At 54.8% G+C, this 20,207-nt stretch overlaps 1 protein-coding gene across 1 annotated transcript; it reads right to left on the reverse strand.

The window, feature by feature from the left end:
* Nucleotides 1-47: 47 nt before the first annotated feature.
* Arhgef1 (Rho guanine nucleotide exchange factor 1) lies at nucleotides 48-19,816 on the reverse strand. The gene is given in 30 exon segments (XM_021166192.2): nucleotides 48-76; nucleotides 79-130; nucleotides 209-372; nucleotides 599-685; nucleotides 764-831; nucleotides 1,021-1,107; nucleotides 1,200-1,287; nucleotides 2,313-2,480; nucleotides 2,549-2,624; nucleotides 2,842-2,919; nucleotides 3,175-3,275; nucleotides 3,364-3,478; nucleotides 3,619-3,744; nucleotides 3,879-3,961; nucleotides 4,285-4,431; nucleotides 6,252-6,397; nucleotides 6,677-6,844; nucleotides 8,009-8,114; nucleotides 8,682-8,822; nucleotides 9,165-9,200; nucleotides 9,274-9,370; nucleotides 9,488-9,587; nucleotides 9,816-9,845; nucleotides 10,137-10,383; nucleotides 10,586-10,628; nucleotides 10,783-10,881; nucleotides 14,399-14,512; nucleotides 14,900-14,980; nucleotides 15,089-15,130; nucleotides 19,660-19,816. Coding segments are annotated over 29 exon segments (2,901 nt in total). The 5' UTR covers nucleotides 15,113-15,130; nucleotides 19,660-19,816.
* Between the last annotated feature and the right edge of the window lie 391 nt (nucleotides 19,817-20,207).

Below are 20,207 nucleotides of genomic sequence, written 5' to 3' on the forward strand. Positions count from 1 at the left end.
ACAGCACCCTGACCCCAGTTCCCTACTCACCTGTCTGAGCAGAGCGTTCAGGTGCAGCCAGGTTGGGGGACAGAGTCCCCCCAAGCTGAGACAGGAGGGGTCTTAGGCGACAAAATTCCTCTTCCAGCTCCTGGAGGGGATCACAGATGAAGCATTGCCTTCCACAGCCTGCCCGAGCCCAGCCGGCAACCCCCGGCCCCCGGCATACCTCCAGTTGTCTGATGGTCACCTCTAAGCTAAGCAGGTTTTCCTCAACCTCCTGGGTGTGCGCTGGGCCGGGGGCCCCACCACCAGGCACCCCATCCCCATCGCGGGGAGGCCCTGCTCCACTGTCTTCCTCAGTGCTTAACAGGATCTGCTTCAGGGACAGTACTGGCCAAGGCAAGAGGAACAGGGTCACAAGGGGCAGGAGGCCTGGCGCTGGAGAAGCTGAACTTAGCACCCATGGCGGGGAGCAGCTAAAGAAGAAAGGCATTTGGGTGGGTTTCTTGATTCGTGGACACACAGACATCTGAAAGACGGACGGAGCCTTTCACTAGTTCAAGCAGAGGCACCACTTCACTAGACACTGGCCCTGGAGGGTACAGGGCTGGCCTACCTTTCTGAAGGGCTGTGGCAGCAAGCTGGCCCTCTGGGCCTGGTCTGCAGAAGGGCAGGAGGTCGTTGAGGAGCCGCTCTGTCCTGGCTGGGGAGGGAGACGGAGAGGGATGCTCAGGTCCTGTCTGGCTTCTCACCTCCCCTAGCCAGTGACCTTGAGACTTACCATCAGCTGGAGCCATCTCTGTGCCTCCAGTGCCATTCTCAGAGCTGCTGAGCAGAGGTTCTCGGATGCTGGGGGGGGAAGTGACAGGTGACCCCATATCCCTGGCCCAAAGGTGGGCACGTTGGGGTATAGGTAGCTGGAGGCAGGCTGCACTTGACTCAGCACGCGCATCTGTGCATGCTCTGGGGCTTAAGTTCTGTAGATGTGTAGGGAAGCATCCCCATGCCCGCTTCTCCAGTTCTTTCCTCGACCCTTACCTGCTTGGGCTGGGCCGGGGTTTGAGGCGGGAGGCAGGGGCAGGGACCTTCAGGGATCCAGCAGTCTCAGTGATGAGGGTACACCAGCTGGGGAGACAGGACAAGACCAGAGGTGGTCAGCACACCTAAACCCCACCCTATGCGGGACACACCTTCACACCATCCTTGGGGACTCTCACTTTTTGCGTTCCGACGATGTCTGTGCCACCAGCTCATATATCTGGGCCTCCTGGTCCCAGGTAAAAATGACGTAGAAAGCTTTGTGATCTGCATAGGGAGGGGAGAGATGTGACTTGGAGCTAGGGCTCCCAGTGTGGCCCCCTCTGGGGCGCCATCTGCTCCTCTCCCCTCATGTGATACAGTACACACTCACTGTCCTGAGGTCTTCCTCCACAGCCCTGATCACATCAGGCCCCAGAGCCCAGGCTGCCTTCACCTGGAGAGCCCTCCATAGGGCACCAGTGGCCCTAGCACAACCTCTCAGCAATGCTTGCAAAACTCTCTGCCCTGGCTTCTGCCTTATGCTCCAAGTACCTACAGTTCCTAAACAGGGGGGCAGGGGACAGCATTGTGGAAAAAAATAAAAAACAGAAAACCCTTGGGGCAGACCATGCTCTTCTGCAAATGTAGGCAGTTCCCTCTATTTTTATTTATTTTTAGTTTCTTATTTATTTTTTTTTAAGATTTATTTATTTACTTATTTATTACATGTAATACACTGTAGCTGTCTTCAGACGCACCAGAAGAGGGCATCAGATCTCATTACGGGTGGTTGTGAGCCACCATATGGTTGCTGGGATTTGAACTTCTGACCTTCGGAAGAGCAGTCGGGTGCTCTTACCCACTGAGCCATCTCTCCAGCCCCTAGTTTCTTATTTTGTTGTTGTTTCTCCAGACAGGGTTTTTCTGTGTAGCCCTGGCTGTCCCGGAACTCACTCTGTAGACCAGGCTGGCCTCGAACTCAGAGATCATGCCTGCCTCTGCCTCTTGAGTGCTGGGATTAAAGGCATGTGTCACCAAGCATGGCTATTTTTAGTTTCTTGAGGCAGGGTGGTCCTTTATAGCCCAAGCTGACCTCACACTCAAGCTCCTCTCTCTTCCCTTAGCCTCTTAAGTGCTGCAATGACAGTCTATGCCTCATCTCTGCCATCCTTACTTAGTCCTGCCCAGTTCTGCCTCATTAGGACCCTTCCAAGTCTCTGTTCCTCCCCAGAGTGAGCTCTGTGGCTCTTACAGAGTTCCACTCCCCATGCCATAGGACAAATGCGCTCAGATGACCTGCCCCAGCTCACCAGTGGCCACCTCTCGGGTCATGGCAGAGGTGAGCCGGAGCACCGGCCGCAGCATAGTTTTGCCGTCAGGGGTGGGTGTCAGCGTCCGGCTGTGGGACTTGAGCAGCAGCCTCTCGTCCTGGCGCTGGAGCAGCAGCAGTAGGTCGTCCAGCAAGAGCACGTGCACTTCTGTGGGTGAGGCGGCAATGTCACACCTGGCCTCTACCCCTGGCCCCGCCACCTTTGGGTGCACTCACCTATAGCTTTGTCTTTGGTCACTCGCCACGTGAGGGGGCCTTCATGGACCAACTTCTTCTTAGTGATGTCCAGGTTCTGAGGCAGGAAGGAGCCATAATCAGCTAAGGTGATGAAGGGAGGGGAGGGCAGCTGAACAGCCAAGGACCAGGGAGTGAGGTCAGGGGTCACCATGGACACCCTTTGGGAAGGAGATGGGGGTGGAGACTCCCGGGATGCAGTCTCAGCTACAGTGTACATAAGAACCCCCAGGGCAGCAGGGCCAAGGTGAGCTGAGGGAAGACTAGGGGTTCACCTTGAACTCGCTCAGCATAGGGTCACTGCTCTGCCGTAGGTGAGTCAAGTCCAGGCGCCGCTGGTAATCCTTGAGCCGCTAGGACAGAGACAGGAGGGTTACAGGGAGCTAAACCTGGGCCACAGGGGCTGGCCCTCAGCGACTCCAAGGTGGATGGATAAGCAATGAAATAAGGCCAACTGCAGGGGACAGGCTGAGGTCCAGGTCTGACCTCCAGTAGTTCTGAGAGGAAGACACCAAGGGCCAACTGACTCCTCGACACTGACCTCTGAGCCAGGTGCATGGACTTTCCCCACCATGCCCCGTCCTGGGTGGAGCCAGGCCGCAGCTCACCAGCAGGTCCTCCATGTCACGGACGGCTTGATTGACATGGTGCAGAATCTCCCGGCAGCACTCAGCTGCAAGCTCCACTTTCCCTCGTTCTGTAGACTCCTCTGTGGGCAGGCAAAAGGAGGGGTGTGAATCGTCAGCCTGGCATGTCCTCACTCAGCGGCCATGATCAGAGGAAGGCCGGGAGGGTACCTGTGTTCTGCCCGATGCTCTGTAGCAGCAGTGGGTACTTGGTCAGTCGCTGCATCTCGGTGGGGATCATGTCCTTTAACTGTAGGCGCCGGCATCTCGGGCGGCTCTCAGCTTCCTGAGGAGCAAGCAGGCAGCACAGGGGTAGCCCAGGGCCACACCCACAGCCCTTCTCTCTTATGAGGCAGAGTTCAGTTCCAGCCCTCAACCCTCACCCCCAGGACACCACAGTGTGTCCTCGCGTCCCACCCACTGTACCTGCACAAAGGCACAGAACCGAGGCTCCTTGCGCTGCTTGGCTTTGAGCTGCTCTAGAGCGAATGACTGGCGGCTGCAGAAGCGGGAGGAGATCTTCTGGAACCATGAGCCCTCAGCGCCATCGAACTGCAGGAAGATTCAGGCAAGGGAAGGTCTCAGGTCGGGTTGTCCAAACGTTCTCATACTTTAGGAAGCCTAAAAGTACACAGGCCTGGGGCCCAGGTCTCTGGGGTGTGTAGGACCATGTCAGGGCACCTCACCCGGGCCAGTAGCACATCGCCAATCTCCTCAATGAGGTAGCCACTCTCTTGTCTCCGCTTCATCAAGCGATCGAGGAACAGGGCTGAGGGTAGGGGGCACAGGAAAGGAGGTGGCTTTACTGGAGCAGAAGAGACTGAAATGCCTGGTTTAGGTTGCTGCTGGCTCAGGCTGCAGTTATGTGTTTGATCCTTGGGGTTGGTGGGCTGTCACACATTTTGTGTGCTTGTTTAGTGTCTATACCTCTGGAGTGTATGCTGTGGGGGACAGGAATGTGTGGTCCCCAGGAGTAGGCCAGGCTGCCTGTGGCAGATACTCAAAGGGTGGGTAGGCTCTGGGTCTGCGAGGCCTGGAGGAGGGAGTTGGTACTGGGATGTGCAGGAGAAGGGAGCTGTGGCTGGCACTCACAGTGCACCTCGATAAGCTCATCCAGGCTCGGGAAGATGTTCTGCAGCTCGTCCAGAGGGAAGAAGCCTCCATCCGCCATGGGCTGGTAGAAGAGGTCATGCAGTACCCGTAGCATGCGCACGTGAGCTGCCTCCGTCACGAGCAGCTCTGTGGGCCCCAAATAGGACGCATCACAAGGGAGGGTACATGCTCTAGAGCAGAGGTTCTCAACCTGCCCAACACTGTGACCCGTTAATATAGTTCCTCATGTTGTGGTGACCCCAACCATAGAACTATTTCATTGCTGCGTCATAACTGTCATTTTGCTACTGTTGTGAAGTGTAATATAAATATCTGATATGCAGGATATCACTAAGTGACCTCCAAAAGGGTCAAGACCCACAGGTTGAGAACTGAGGGAAAGGTTCAAAGGCATGCTGGGAGAACGCAGAGGCTGAGGAAGGATCCCTAGAAACTGGTGAGGTCAGAACATATTCTGGGTGGAGCCATTACTGCCTTATGTAGGTACTTAGGAGTGCTAAAGTTCGAGTGCGCACATGCGCACGCGCGCGCTCACACACACACACACACACACACACACACCCTTTCTCGTTTTCTGTTTCAGGCAGGCGGACAGAATAGCCAGTGATACTACTCCACCAAGGTCACGAGACTTTGTAGGATAAAAAGAAAGATTAAGTTAAAAACAAACAAATAAGCAAACAAGTTGGAAATGTCTGGGTGTGGTGGGACATGCCTTCAATCTCAGCATGTGGGTGGCAGACATGTCCATCTGTTCAAGGAAGGCTTAGTCTACAGAGTGAGTTCCAGGAGAATCAGGGCTAGTTTAAAGACCCTGTCTCAAAAACAAACATACAAACAAAACAAAACAAAAACCAAAAAACAAAAAGCAAGACCCCTAAAAAAGCAAACAGCTGACAGTAAGAAGCCCAAGAGAGGCAGGACAGGAGCAGTTTCAGACTGTCTCTAGCTCCTTTTTCCTTCTTTGGTTTGTTTTGGGTTTGGTGGTTGGAGATAGAGTCTCCTGTGACAGAGTCCTGGGACTTGGTGTGTAGTCCAGTTCAGCCTAGAACTCACAGATATCACCTGCTTCTGATCCCAAGGGGCTGAGAAGAAAGCGAATTTCCTTTTTTGTTTTGTTTTGTTTTTGAGACAGGGTTTCTCTGTATAGCCCTGGCTGTCCTGGAACTCACTCTGTAGACCAGGCTGGCTCGAATTCAGAAATCCTCCTGCCTCTGCCTCCTAAGTGATGGGATTAAAGGCATGTGCCACCACTGCTGAGCTCATGTTTCCTTCTTAATAAATAAATAGATAGATAGATAAATAAATTGGAGCTGGAGAGATGGCTCAGTGGTTAAGAGCAATGACTGCTCTTCCAAAGGTCCTGAGTTCAATTCCCAGCAACTACATGGTGGCTCACAACCATCTGTAATGGGATCTGATGCCCTCTTCTGTTGTATTTGAAGACACTACAGTGTGCTCATAAATAAATCTTTTTTTTTTTTAAAAATCACACACACACACACACACTCACACACACCTTGTGGAGGTGGCTCTCTCTCAGCATGTGGGTCCTGGTAGCTGTCAGGCTTTGCAGCAGGCTCCTTTTACCCAATAAGCCATCTCATGGGCCCTGGCCTTGAACTCTGGCCACCTGATCCCCAGGGCATGTGGCTGGGATGACAGGCTTTGCTGTATCTGGCTCCAGACATCAGCACTGTCTACACTGCCACCCCTTCTCTGGAGGCACAGCCCTGATGGTAGCAACTGACAGCACAGTCTCTGGGCACACGCTCGCTCGCTTGGCTGACAGTGGCACTTGGCTTACTTACACTGAGTCCGTTCCACAGCCTATGCACCCAGCTGCTTCTGTTGGAAAGCAGCTGCTCTCACATGCTCTCAGTCTCTGCCTCAGCCAGCACTGGCCGCACCCCTGGCTGCAGTGCAGACTCCAGAGTAGCACTCACCGCTGATGACCTCCTGCCGCTTCACTTGGCTCTTGGGCAGACTGAGCAGGGTGTCTGGGGGCACGAGTTCCCTCCACCCAGGAGGTTCTTCTGGTTCCAGTTCCAGGCCTGACCGTCCTGGCTCCCCATCATCTCCGGGCTCAGGGCTGTGGACAGAGGCACTGTTAAGCCCCATCCTGGAGCACCCCAGGGGAGCCTCTTGCTCTTCTTCAGTTACAAGCCCTCTGTGGCCTTGACATTTGACGCCTCTCCCCAGGTCTCTAGACTGCAGTGTCCCACCTCCCAACTCCTCAATGGTCTATGCTGTCCACAGCTGGCCCGAGCAACCTCAGACGCTGGATGTCTATTTCTTTGAGAGTCTAGCATCAACCCACCACCTCCCAACTCTCTAGGCTTCCTTAGCTTATGAGGGGGAAATGACGTACGTGGCTCGTCGGGTGGGGCCAAGCACGGCCGTGGCGGAGCCCGGGTCCATGTCCACGTCGCTCCGGGAACGGCCCCCACCCCGGCCCTTAGCCCCGAGGCTGCCCCGGGAAGGCCGGCGGCGGTCACTCACCCGCAGGCTCTCTGAGCGTCCCAGACGCCCTGATAGCCTGGACCCCGAGGCCAAGGACAGAGTCAGGCAGAGGCCGGGACAGAGACAGCCAACAGGGGAGACCAGGCAGGGACAGGGACAGGACAGACCAGACCAGGACAGGGACAGGGGAAACCAGAACAGAGACAGGACAGGGACAGGACAGACCAGGACAGAGACAGGACAGCCAACAGGGGAGACCAGGGCAGGGACAGGGATAGGATAGACCAGGCAGGGACAGGGACAGGGACAGGACAGACCAGGACAGACAGGACAGACCAGGACAGGGACAGGGAAGACCGGGTCAGGGATGAAACAAGCAACAGAAGAGAGAAGAGAAGGTCAGAAGTAATGAACTTGGGGAGGTACCTGGGGTTGGGAGTGGCCCCAAGGGTACTGAAATGTGGTGGGTGGATCAAAACCCACTGTGGCCCACAGGACCAGCCCCCTCCCTTCCCTGAGGCTGGGGTCAGGGAAAGGGACAAGGAGAAAAGGATTTCCATACTTAGCTCAATCGGGAGGGTGACGTACCTACCCACCCCTCCCCTCACAGGGGGTGAAGGGGAGGAGGTGGCCATGGGGAGGGGGAGGGGCTGGGAGAAATGGGGGAGGGCTGGCCCTCCCCCCACCCAGGGCCCAGGCACCCACCTCTTCCACCTTCTGGGGAGAGAGGGCAACAGGGTCAGAGGTGGACCAGGTGTGCCCAGCCCAGCTCCCCACACCCACCAAGGGTTCCCCGAAGCAGCAGCACAAGGACCGGCAGGGGGCAGAACCTGCCCCCCAACTGTGAGGGGGACAAGGCCCCCAGGACACTGCAGCTTGGAGCACAGAGGGGGCAAGGGACACCAGGAGCAGGGCCATGAGGGAGGCAGAGCTGACTGAGAAGAGGGAGATGGTGGGAATGAGAGAGAGGAAGGAAGCTGAGTGGGACCGAGGTGGAGCCCAGGAGAACCTGGCCAGAGAAGGCCGGAAACAGAGGGTAAGGAGAAGAAGGAGGAAGAGGGGAGGAGGGGAAGGTGAGGACGGAAGAAGCCCAGAGACAGGCAGAAGAGGGAGGTCCGGCAGCAGAGATGACTGGGACAGGCGGGTGCAGACTGCAGCAGCAATCCCAAGCACCCTCCCCGGGCCTTCTATGCTGCCCTGCCCTGCCCTGCCCAGGCCCTCCCAGCACCGCAGCAGGCACCTCTCAGTCTCGCCATTGTCCTCTGTGCTCTCTGGGGGCGCCAGGGGCTCCAGGCTGGTAGGGCCCTGTGGGGGTGTGTCCCCTGGCTCCTGCGGGGTATCCACACCTATGGATAGAGGGGTGTGAGTGGGAAGAAGAGAGCTGCTTGGAAGGTCTCTGATGTGGAGTTCTGCCCTGTAGTTGTCTCAGTCTCCCTGACCTGTGCACTGAGGGAGGGCTAGAAGACATTCAGTGCCTGGCCATTAACCACCTACCCATGCAGTATTCAGTGTGAGAGGACAGAAACACGGTCAGACCTCAGAACACTGGAGCAGGGCTAGCACCAGAAGGAGGGGGCGTTGTCACAGAACTAGAGTCCAGCAGTGGGGGTTAGGGGTGTAGCTTGGTGGCAGAGAGCTCCCCTGCCATGTGTGAAGAGGAGAGTTCCAACCCCCCAGTGACAGAACCAAAGCCCCAAATGACAACAACACTAGAAACCTAGACCAGGGATACATGACACCAACACAGAGGTCAGAGCCCAAAGGGTAAACTAAGGCAGAGGGCAATTACTACCCCTGACCAGGAGCTGGAAAAGAAGCGGAGAACAAAGGAGAGATCTCAATGGGACAGGGGCTTTCATCCAAGTAGGGCTGCGGGGCTTGTGGTTCTCCTGTCCCGACTCAGAATCGCTTACCTGGTTCCCGGGAGTCGACGCTGTCTGTAGACAGAGGGTGCAGGGAGACTCCTGGGTTGTCCTGTCCAGGAGTCCCAACAGTCCTGTCCCGAGAAGACATACCCAGGCCTCCCTTCCGGTCTGCAGGGCCTGGCTTCTCTGCTGGAAAGACGGCAAGGAAGAATGAAAACGGGAAATAAACAGAGGCATCCAGTCCCATCTGCTACTGCACCCAGGGGAACTATGACACTGTGCTCTTGGCTGTCTTCCACACCAGAGACCCCCTCCTCCCATGCTCAGTTCTCTACATACTCTCTACTTCTTCCTCAGACCCAGGGCTCCAGACCCCAGCCCTCCTCCCTCAGACCCAGGGCTCCAGACTCCAGCCCTCCTCCCTCAGACCCAGGGCTCCAGACCCTAGCCCTCCTCCCTCAGACCCAGGGCTCCAGACCCCAGCCCTCCTCCCTCAGCCCTGGATAGACACCCTAACTACAGGTTCATTACCATCAGCTTCGACCTTTAGATGTCGACAATCTGGAGCTGAAACAAAAGTGGGACAGTGAGCTTGGCCTGGGACAAACAGGGTGGGCAAGGGTGGGGCTAGCCCTCTTACCAGATGGCTCTCCCCGGTTCCAACGTGCAGGATCTAGGATACTGCTCAGCCCTTTCTTTGTCTTTGGGGGTTCATCTGACCTCCGATTCCCCATCACCTGTGGGAAGATGATGAAAAGGAAGACTGTGGTTTCCAAAATGACATCAAGCAGAAAGTGACTGCTGGCACCCGGGAAGATTCTTAGAAAGGACAGGGCCAGACTTGACCTCAGCACCTTTTTCCGGAAGAAGTTCCTTCCCGACTTCTTGTCCCCACTCTTGGTCCGGACTCCAAGGTGGCGCATATACAGGCTGATGGCAGTGACCACAGCAGCACTAAGGGGAGAAGACAGTGAGGTAAGGGTTCCCGGGGCAGACACACAGGAGCACACTATGTCCACAATGACAAAGACACAGTCCCCCACAACCCCTCAAGCATTTCCTGTGGTTGGAGGAGAGGGGTGGCTCCCAAAGCCAGGAGTGAGGGTGCCACCCCAGAGATGCCATGGCCTCCCTCTGGTCCAGACCATGCCTGTTTTTCAGGACACTCCCCACAGCTGTCACCTTTTCTCTTCATCTGTAGAGATGGTATGCCTGCAAAGAAAAGTTTACAATGAAATCACAAAACCTGGCTTCCCTGTCCAAGGAGGCTCACTTCTGGGCTGCCATCTCTCCAGTAAGCAGGGCAAGCAGAAGGGAAAGTGACCTCGGAAGGTCCATTCCAGAGGACACAAGCGCTAGACCCAAACACATGACCATGGACAAGGCCCAGAAACTTCAATGGAACCCCAGAGTTCTAAGAGTTAGGCTGAGGCAAGAATACAGACACTGAGACTGACACCGAGGCAGACCCACACTGGAACCAGGATCTCAGTGCCCACTTACTGGGTCTCCTCCAGGTGGGACAGCAGCCGCTCCGCAACATGCCGCTCCCGGGCTTCATAGTTGCCTCGGTCTTTCCCAATCCAGGGCTCCAGCAGGCTCAGTTCCTGCTCCCAGGGCGTCATGCCCATGAGCCGCTTGGAGCGGAAGTCCTCTAGCTGACGGCTCACGGCTGTCTGCTGGCTCTGCACTACCTCTTGTATGAACCGCCTCTGGACATCCTCAGAGATCAGATCAGGCCGAGTACGATCTACAGACATGCATGCAAGGGCTGGGGGCCACATTCCAGGGGTCCTGGCTCCCAACCTACTTGGATCATGGTCCCCACCCATGGATTCTAATATCTCCCTGTGCTGCCACCACCAAAAATGAATGACTGAATCATGGCTTCCATCCCACGGGTCTCCAGGGTCAGAAAACCTCTCTTATCCCCAGACCCCTCCTCTTCTTACCAAGTTCAAAAGCGACATTGGGAGGGACCGGCACCCGGAGAACCTGCTCAGGGGAGAAAGGAGTAAGGTGGCAGATGTATCTCAGGAGACCTTGGTGGGAAGGGTCTGGGGGAAGACACTGAGGAGGCCCCACATTGGCAGGCACCGCCACAGGTGGACACTGGGAGAGGGACAGGGGCAGCTGGGAGGCATCTCACCGCAGTCTTCTCCAGGAAACTGTGATAGAAGTCGAGGAAGGCCTTCTTGGCTTCTTTGGGGCCCAGAGAGCTCAGCATGTCTGCATGCAGGCAGCAGAGCTGGGGACACACAGAGCAGGACTCTTTCTCCCGGCCCCAACCACCACACTCCCTCTTTGGATAGCCTAAGCAGCTTTGTGACCACTGTATGCTGTGGGGTGCAGCCATGGCATCTGTGAAGGACACTCTGACTTCTAGCCCAGCTGTCCAGGTGGTCTCCTGAGACTCCCCAGGGTCATCGCTATGCATACTTCCTTATTCCTTTACAATTCTTACTTCTACCTATCTCTACTAGCTATTCTGAGGATTTGGGTCTAATGACCAGAGGTTATTTAGGAACCTGCCCCATCACTGAGCCCACCATTATCACCATTTTGCCGGTGGGAACCTTGAACCCAGGTGTAGTGGTGCATGACTACGGTCCCCTCACTGTCCAGATAGAGGCAGGAGGAAGGATCAGGAGTTCAAGGTCATCCTTGAACACTTGTGAGTGTGGGGCCAGGCTAGGCTATACGAGATCCTGCCTGTTTCTAAAAACAACTGTGTGGAATTGGGAGTTCAAGGCTTAGTGCCTTGGCACTGGCCTGCACATCCATCCCTGGGGACTTCAGGCAGGAAAACCAGGGAGGAGTTCAAAATCCCTGTCTCAAAAAAAAAAAAAAAAAAAACAAAATACCACCAAAAGGAAAGAGAGAAAACAGCTTAAGCTTCATGGTCAAAGGATCGAAGGTTCAAGGGCAGCCCTGGGCAACTTGGAGAAACCTTATCTCAAAATACAAGGTAAAGCCAGCACTGCCGGCACCTCCCAACGCCTGCTCGGAAGCAGAAGCAGGAGGACCATTTCAAGTTCATGGCTCTGTATAAGAAAGACCCTCTTTAGAAAGAGCAGAATATGGGTTACAGGGATAACTCAGAAGGGAAGCATCGTTGCATCTCCAGCTCTGATGTAAAAGCCAAGCCTGGCAGCCTGTGCCTTTAGACCTTGGGGGCAGTTCCCGGAGCTCATGCTCCGCAGCCTTGCCAATCTCAACCAGATGAGCTCCCTGGTCAGGAGACCCTGTCTCAAAAATAAGGTGGGACCATAGAGATGGCTTAGCTCTGCCTACTACCAGGCCTGACAACTGGAGTTCAATCCCTGGGAATTCCATGATGGGAGGAGAGACTCCTAGAGGCTGTCCTATGACCTCTTAGAGGCTGTCCTACGATCTCCATACTTGTGCGATGCCATGGATGTATCCAAACACAGGCACCCACACACATGTTCGTACAGAAAATAAATAAACATTCATTAAAAACAGTTTTAGACAGAGCTGGGGGGTAGTGGTGTGTGACTTTAATTCTAACACTTGGGAGTCAGAAGCAGGCGGCTCACTATAAGCTCAAAGCCAGCCTGGTCTACACAGTGAGCTCCAGGACAGCCAGGGCTACATAAGAGAGAGACCCTGTCTCAAACAAACAAACAAAGAAATAAATGGGATAAAATTTAAAAAGGAGAGAGAAAATAAGGTGGGAAGAGATCAAGGAATCTTGATGTTGGCCACTGGCTTCTACATACAATGCATATGTACACATATATGCACATACCCAAATGAACACACATACACCACATCACACACATATACACACGATAAAAATAACGAGGGCTTGGGAGGCAGCTCAGTGGCAGAGTGCTTGCCTCGAATAGCTAAGGCCCTGAGTTCAATCCCCAATACCAACAATGAATAAACATCCCTGCTCAATGTCACATGGTAAAGCCAGGCTCAAATGTAGGCAGCTGTCTCTGGCAATCTGCCTAGGGTGCAGGGCGGTGAGGGACAGACAGTAGATGGGTAGACAAGTGGGGTGCACTCATTCTTGCCAGGCCATCTCCTGAGGTTGCCTGTGTGCCAGTCTTTGGTGGCTGACACTGGAAATGCACAGGGACTGGCTGGCTCCCACAGCTGCTGCCTGGCAAGTGACATGTCCTTACTGGTGGTGCTTGGGGATACTCCTGTGCAGGCAGATCTTTTTTTTTGTCTTTGGTTTCTTGAGACAGGGCTTCTCCGTGTAGCTGTGGTTGCCTGGAATTCCTCTGTAGACCAGGCTGGCCTTACAAAGTCAGAGATCCGCCTGCCTCTGCCTCCTGAGTGCTGGGACTAACGGCACACACCATCACTGACTGGCAGCAGAACATTTTACATTTACTGGTTGACACATCTATGTCTGCTCTTTCCATTCTTGCCCCATACTATGGCGGGTGAGGAAGCTGCATAAGAGCAACTCCCCCAGCCAGAAGCCATTGGGTCAAACAGAGCACTTCCCAGTTCCTTGAGTTAAGTAGGGCTAGGATAGGAAACACCTGAGCTCCAACGCCTAGGCAAAGACAGCCTCTGTGTACCCAGGAGGGATGGCTGCTTTTTCCAAGAACGTAGATGGAGAGACTGTATCAATTTTCCACTAGTTCCTAAAGCCTGGTGTCAGGACAACTAGCCCTAGCCTTCCAGTTCATGCCTTTTTCTTGAGACAAGATCTCATGTAGCCCAGGCTGGCCTCAAAGTTGCTAAGTAGCCGAGGATCCTCCTCTTCTGCCGAGTGCTGGGATCACCAGCCTGCATCACTGTGCTTGCTTTATGCAATGCCAGGCTCTAACCCAGGCCTCTGTACTCGCTAGGCATACCTCCTACCACCTGAGCTACATCCCCAGCCCTCCTGTGTCCGTCTTTCTTCACCCCGGGTGTCCCTGCCTGTGATTTCTGTTAGTCTCCTAGTTTCGGTTGGGGGAGATTCTGCGTGCATTTTCATGTAGTGCAAGACCCTCGGACATCCCTTGCCAAGTAGCTTGTGCTGGGAAGTATCCAGTCTTCTTAGTAAGAGGCCTAACTGTCCATGCTCCCACCCACCTACCTACACAGCCCCCCACCCACTCCCAGCCAGTACGGTGGCTTCTTGCTAAGTCAGGGACTGGGGTTTCTACTTTATAGGTGTTTCTGGACCACACAGTTCTATATCTGTGTCTCCCTGGTGTCTCCTGCCTGGCCCTGGAAGTTTCTTTTGTTTGACGTCCAGTCTTGCCATGTAGCAGCCTTAGCTGTCTATGAAGGTGTGGCTATCCTCCTGCCTCAGCGTCTAATGTGCTAGGATCACAGGTGTGTATTATCATGGCAGGCTCAGGACGTTTCTAGGTTAGCAAACACATGGAGTTTGTCTGGGTATTTGGATCAAGGTCTGAGGCGTTCTCTAAGTCTAGATGGCTAAGGGAACCAACTCCTTGATGCAGGACTGGTGACATCTGCTGAGACGGCCTTGCTGCCACCCCCCAACCCTCCCCACCACCAAGGTCAGTGTTACCAGCTGGAGATGCTTGAAAAGGGCGGGACATGGCATCTGTCAGGATGCTGGGTTCTGCTGTAAGCACTCAGGCCTGGGATCCCTGCTTACTGCGGCTCACCCGGGCATCTGCAAACCTGTCTAGATCATATGCCTGCTTTTCCCATCTTGTCTGGGGCCCTATTTCGATAACTCATGCTGTGTTCTGGACTTTCCAGACCTCTTAGTTGCCCAGCCTCGTTCCTGCTCTGCCCCGCCGCTCCATCCTCACCAGCGGTCCTGGCTCAAACTGCAGGGCCACATGCTGCAGGAGGGCCATAAGGTGGGCAGGGCGGCGCTTCACTTGCTCCAGGCTCTGGAACTGGCTGTTTTGATCTTCTGAGTTCTGGAGGGTGGGGACAAGGGAGCTGAGTGCCAAGGAGAAAGAAGGGACATCCTAGGCTTGCCCTACCCAGTCTCTTGCACCTCTCAATGGTTTCACAACAGGGAAATGGGGGTGGATGGGCCTACAACCCAGACAGTATGGACAAGAAGTTGGGAAGAAGGGATAAATAAGACCTGATGTTCCTGAGCCGGTCCTGAGAAGGGATGTGAGTCAAATGGGGGAGGGGTGGTGATAATCTGGGGTTAGAGTGAGATGGGTGGGAATACTATAGTCGGTTACACATGGGGTGGGAGATGACAATGTGAGCAGAGAGGACACATCCCAGGAGGGAGAACAGGAGGGAGAACTGGGTCCTTGGTGGATACTCTCCCACTCCACCCTGCTTACCGCCTCCAGCTCGTTCTCAAAATCCTCATCCTCCGCCCCGATGATGATGGACACCAGGCCAGACCGGGGAGGCCCTGGGGCCTGCAAGGGGACACCACCTGGTTTCAATTCACAGGGCTCCCTACCTCACAGAGCACCAGAGCTCCCTCACCTTGGCTCAGATCTTCTCCCCTCACGCGCAGCACTCACCGCCCCTCCGGCGACTTCTCCCATCTCCAGGACTCCGCCGGGCTGCGGAGAGGAGGAGCAGTTAGGGGTGGGGAGGAAGTGCCCGAGGCTGGGCAGTTACTCACAGATTCCTGGCCCAGGTGCGGAAGGTGAGTAAACACCCCCCACCCCCCAGCCTCCTAAACTCAATGGAGCCTCTGTGTGGCGACAAAGAGCTCTTCTCAGCCCAGCTGAGGCGGAGAGACCAAGCGGGGCGGGCGGGTGCTGGAGGCCAGGAGCATGGGTCCATGGGTGGGCTGAGTGGCTGTGGGTAAAACCACTAATTTGGGTCACTAAAGAACGAAGGACCAGGGACCCAGAGGGCTGGCTAGCCCTCAAGGGGGAGGGACTTTGGAACAAGCCAAATGAAAAGCCCAGCCCTTAGGAGAAGGTAGGAAGAGTATGGGGCGGTGTGATACACTGTGATCTGTGGCAGGCCTGGGCCAGGATGTTGCCTCTGAACCCACCAGCCCCATTTCCTGTGACAGGAAATGTCAATGGTGAACCCCCAACCTCCAACGCCCTCTACACGAGAAAACAAAACCGAGTCCCTCTCTATCAGACACACTGAGCTCTTGGGCCCCATGGTCCCCTTCAGTTCCCAGCTTTGGTAGCTTTGGTCCCTGAAAGATGATGGAGGCGGTGGGGCTCAGCAGCCTGCCCTCAGGGGCATGCCGCTCCCCTTCAATATGAGTCCGTGACTCCACCTCTCCTCCCAGATCCACCTCATCCTTCCTATCACCTCTGCTGGCCCCTCCTCTGCCTCCCTATCTCTCCTCCCCCACCTCAGGACAGCTGTCCTTTCACAGCTGGTGTTGGTTCGGTCCAGCTCCACACTGCGTCTCTATCCTCTCTCCCCATCCCATCTTCCCTCTACTCTCCCGTTTCATCAGCATCTTCCAGACCCTAATTAGTCTGACTAATGCTGTGTGGATCAGTGTCAGGAGGGAAGGAATGGTGGAAAGAGTGTGGGGTGGACCAGTAGGGGGCGGGTCCCCACACCCCAAAGCTATTTATAACTCTGGCTGCCCGGGACCCGCCCTTCTCTCTCTTCCAGGAGCCTCCTCCCTAGCACTCAATGAACCGTTGCTATGATTCTGACTTCTGCCAAAGATGCTTTCTGTAGTGTCCAGAAGTCATGGCTGGGGGTTCCACCAAGCAGGCATCATTTGTACTCTCCCTCAGAAGCTGTATCTGTCCACCATAAAAGCTCAGCTAATGTCAAGATGTGAACACTGGTGAGTGTTTAATAAATACACTTGCCAACAAAGTCAGCTTATGAGAGACAAGCCCATCTAGTACGGAAGAACTGTTCTGGGTATATCAATTCAGTTTTTGCTTTTCTTTTTTCTAGACAGGATCTCACTCTGTAGACTGGCCTCAAGCTTGCGGCCATCCTCCTGTCTTGGTGTCTCGAGTTCTAGTACTATTGGAGAGAAGCACTCTGTCTAGTCCCATCAACTGCAATACCTCCCCAGCTACAAGCACTCATTTACACTCATCCCCTGAGAAACATGAGGCCTTCAAAACACCACCCTTTCCAGCCAGACCTTCTAGGTTAGAAGCCATGACCACAGACCAGGAACTCCCATGCTCATCTCAGTTAGCAGGAAATATATTCACCTGACAGACCCCAAAGGAGCCAAGGAGGGCTTGGGGGTGTAGCTCAATGACAGAATGCTTGTTTGTCCTTCCTTCCTTCCTCTCTCTCTCTCTCTTTCTTTCTTAGACAGGAGACAGGGTTTATCTGTGTAGCCCTGACTATCTTGGAACTCTGCAGAGCAGGCCAGCCTTGAATCAAGAGAGCCACTTGTCTCCTCCTTCCCAGTGCTGGGATCAAAGGCGTGTGCCACCATACTGGCCTGTACGCATCATTCAGAGTGGCCCCTGTAACTCTCACGCTTAAGTCTTTATTACCTCATCCCCCACCAAAGAAAAGAGAAGCCAAGGGAGGTACGAAATTTGAACAAATGGTCACCAGACGACCCTGACTCTCTCACACAGTTAACATGCATTACCTTCATCCTCCCCATCACAGTAATAAGGAACAATGGCTGCCACTCATGTGTTCTCAGTATGTGTCAGACACAGCAAAGACCGCACACACAGGCTTAGTTTCTATGCAGGGTTCAGGGTCTGTCTACAGATGTTAATGAATTTAATCCTCTTACTGACCCAATGAGGCCAGCATTATTTTGGTTTGTTTTAGGAGAGGAGGGTGTCAACTATTATTCTTATTGCTGATTTACAGTGGGGGGAAATTGAGGCATGTCTTATAAGAGTCAGAGCCAGGATTCAGGTTCAGGCAGTCTGGTTCCACAGTTTAAACATTCAGCACACAACATTGCTACACACACACACACACACACACACACACACACACTTTGACCTTGCAATACTAAAATGTGCATCTATTCTGAGATACATCAGGTCTGATGGTGCCTGGAAAGGTCATGTGGCTGCCGTGACTTCTGCAGACACCCAGGATGGACCCAGCAGCTCCAGAAGCCTGGGCTCAAAGAGGATTTGAATAGATATAGGTAAAGCTGGCAAAATGAAGCAACTGACAAAGTCCACTACTGTCCGGCAGAGGGAGCATTTTGCACTTGAGGCTCTGGAGGTGGGGTGGACAGGGGAAGTCAGGGCAGGTTTAGGTCTATGCAGTGTGTGTGTGTGTGTGTGTGTGTGTGTGTGTGTGTATGGGGGGCGGGGGTCCTGTAGAAGTAAACACATAAAGGCGCCTGGGTCCTAAGGGCTCACATTCAACAAGCCTTTTGGACTGGATTATTCAGGTCTCCAAGAACCTCTGGGAGCCTTGAAAAAACTACGAGGGCCCTGGAATGTATACAACCCCACATTCTATTTGACATATAGTGGGCCTCAAGAATCCAGAGAGATGGTGATTCTAAAGGGAAAACTAATGGTTTATGGGACCTCGATAGTGGTGTGTGGTGGGTTCTGTAGGGCCCTGCCTTGATCTATGAGAAGCCTATGCTTATGTTAAAAGCCGGGTCTCCGTGAAAGGCTTCCTGAAACCTGGAAGGTATGTAAGCTCGAAACCTGGAAGGTATGTGAGCTCTTATAGACCTATGTAACGTGGCGGGTCTTCACGAGTCCTAAATCTTACGTGGGACGTGGCTGATCTACACAGGCGCTCACTAATTCTGCAGCGGTGGTGGTGTGGGTGGCAGGGAAGACGTGTGGGGTCAGGTTTCACGGCAGCCAAGGGCTGCCTATCTCACCTGTCGGATGGGAAGAGAAGCAAGCCACTGCAGCCTCAGGAACCGAAGCCTCCTCGCTCTAGCTCCAGGTTCCCCCACCCGTGCCGCAGAGTCGCTCTAGCCGAGCCAGAGGACGCCTTTGCGTCCAGCTCCACTCCTCCCTCCGGCCGCTCTAGCCCGCCTCCTACCACTCTCCGGCCTCGGCAACTCCACTCCTCCCGCCGGCGGGTATCGTACTACACGGCGCCACGCTGGCCCGATAGGGCCGCTCTGGTCTGCTTTGGAGGACCCTCGTTTCCGTATTTCGACTGCCCCTGTCACTCTCCTGGGCCCCGCCCCCTTAGCAGGAGTGGTGCATGGTTCCAGCGCCTGGTTAGGGCTCAACTTCAAGTCGCTCAGGTCCTAAGCACCTATCGGGACCTCACATGAGCTCTACCTCCCCAACTCGGACCTATTAAATTCCAAATGCTTGTATACCCTCTGTCACCACTGTCAACTCCTCCCGCTGTAATTGGAAAGAAAAAACAAAACAAAAATAGAACCCCCCACATATATACACACACACACACACAAACAAAAGCATAAAACACTTATGCGCTCGAGCATATATTTCCTCCTGATAGACTAACCTGCAAAATGCAATGACTTCCTTTTAGGCCTCAGTCTTCCCATCTGTTCAATGAGGATATGTTTCCGGTTCTCTCCCCTACAACCATCTCCCAGAGTATAATTAATAACACAGAGAGGGTAAGGAAAAAAAGCTTTCTAAGACGTGTTTAACGCTCTGTAAGTCTCGGCTTTAAAATGGACTGCAGAGATATTTGTTTATTTTAGGGAGCTGTAATCAAGCATCCATGATCGCAGGGACAGCTCTTTACAGGAAACAGCTTCGAGTTCAAGTCCCAGCTGCTCTGTCCCTACGACAAGGCAGTCCGACTCCCTGGGCCTCAGTTTCCCTGCTGATAAATGAGTGTTCTGCGCTGGGAGCCTGGATCTCATCTCTATCTACTGTGCTCTCGACAAGTGCGCTCTCTCTCTCTCTCTGTTTTGTTTTCTCCTTTTGAGGCAGGTTCATGCTAGGTCGCCCAAGCTGACCTCGAACTCATGGCAATCCTCCTGTCTCTGCTTCCCAACTCCTGGGATGACAGGCGGACGCCAACGCGCCGGGTTTTCTCTTTGCTCTCTTTGACAGATGAGAAAACCGAGGCCAGAGAAAGGCGGCTGCAGGTTCACTGGGCGCACCCTGGGGGAGGCCCTCGGCGCCCGGTCCCCTCCCTGCTCCTCCCTGCGGCGGCGGCGGGAGGAGGCCGGGCGGGGCCAGGGACAGTGTACCTGGTGTCCGCGCGGGGAAGTGACCGGCGAGGCGCCCGAGGTCGGGCTCGGGGATCCCGGGCCCGGTGTCCCGACTCCGGCTTCCTGGCTCTGGCGGGCAGGAAGTCGGGGCGTTTTTCCGGAGCCCCCGCCCGCCGCCCCTCCCCGCTTCCTGCCCGCGCCCCGTGCCCGTCCGGCACCTCGGCTTCCTTCCCCTTCTCGCCGCCCGCGCGGCTCCTCCTTTCCCCGCGGGCGCGTCCCCACCCGGCCCCGCCCGGCTCCCCTTCGCCTTTGTCCGCCTCCGCCGCCCTCCCTGCTGCCCAGCTCCTGCCCTGGCCCTTACTCTCTCTTTCTCTTAGTTTGCGACAAGGGCTCCCTATGTAGCCCTGGCTGGCCTCGAACTTGTTGTGTAAGGCGGGCTGGATTCGAACTCAGGTGTCTCTGCTTCTGGAGTAGAAAGATTAAAGCTAAAGGTGCGCGCCACCACCCTGGTCTCTTTTTCGAAGCTCGAAGGGCTCCCAACTGTGTGCCCACAAGGTCAGGGGCCCAACCAGGCACTCTTTGCTTTC

Source organism: Mus caroli, unplaced genomic scaffold, assembly GCF_978045245.1.
Source record: "Mus caroli unplaced genomic scaffold, Mus_caroli_1 scaffold_8, whole genome shotgun sequence".
In the NCBI taxonomy this organism is placed as follows: Eukaryota; Metazoa; Chordata; class Mammalia; order Rodentia; family Muridae; genus Mus; species Mus caroli.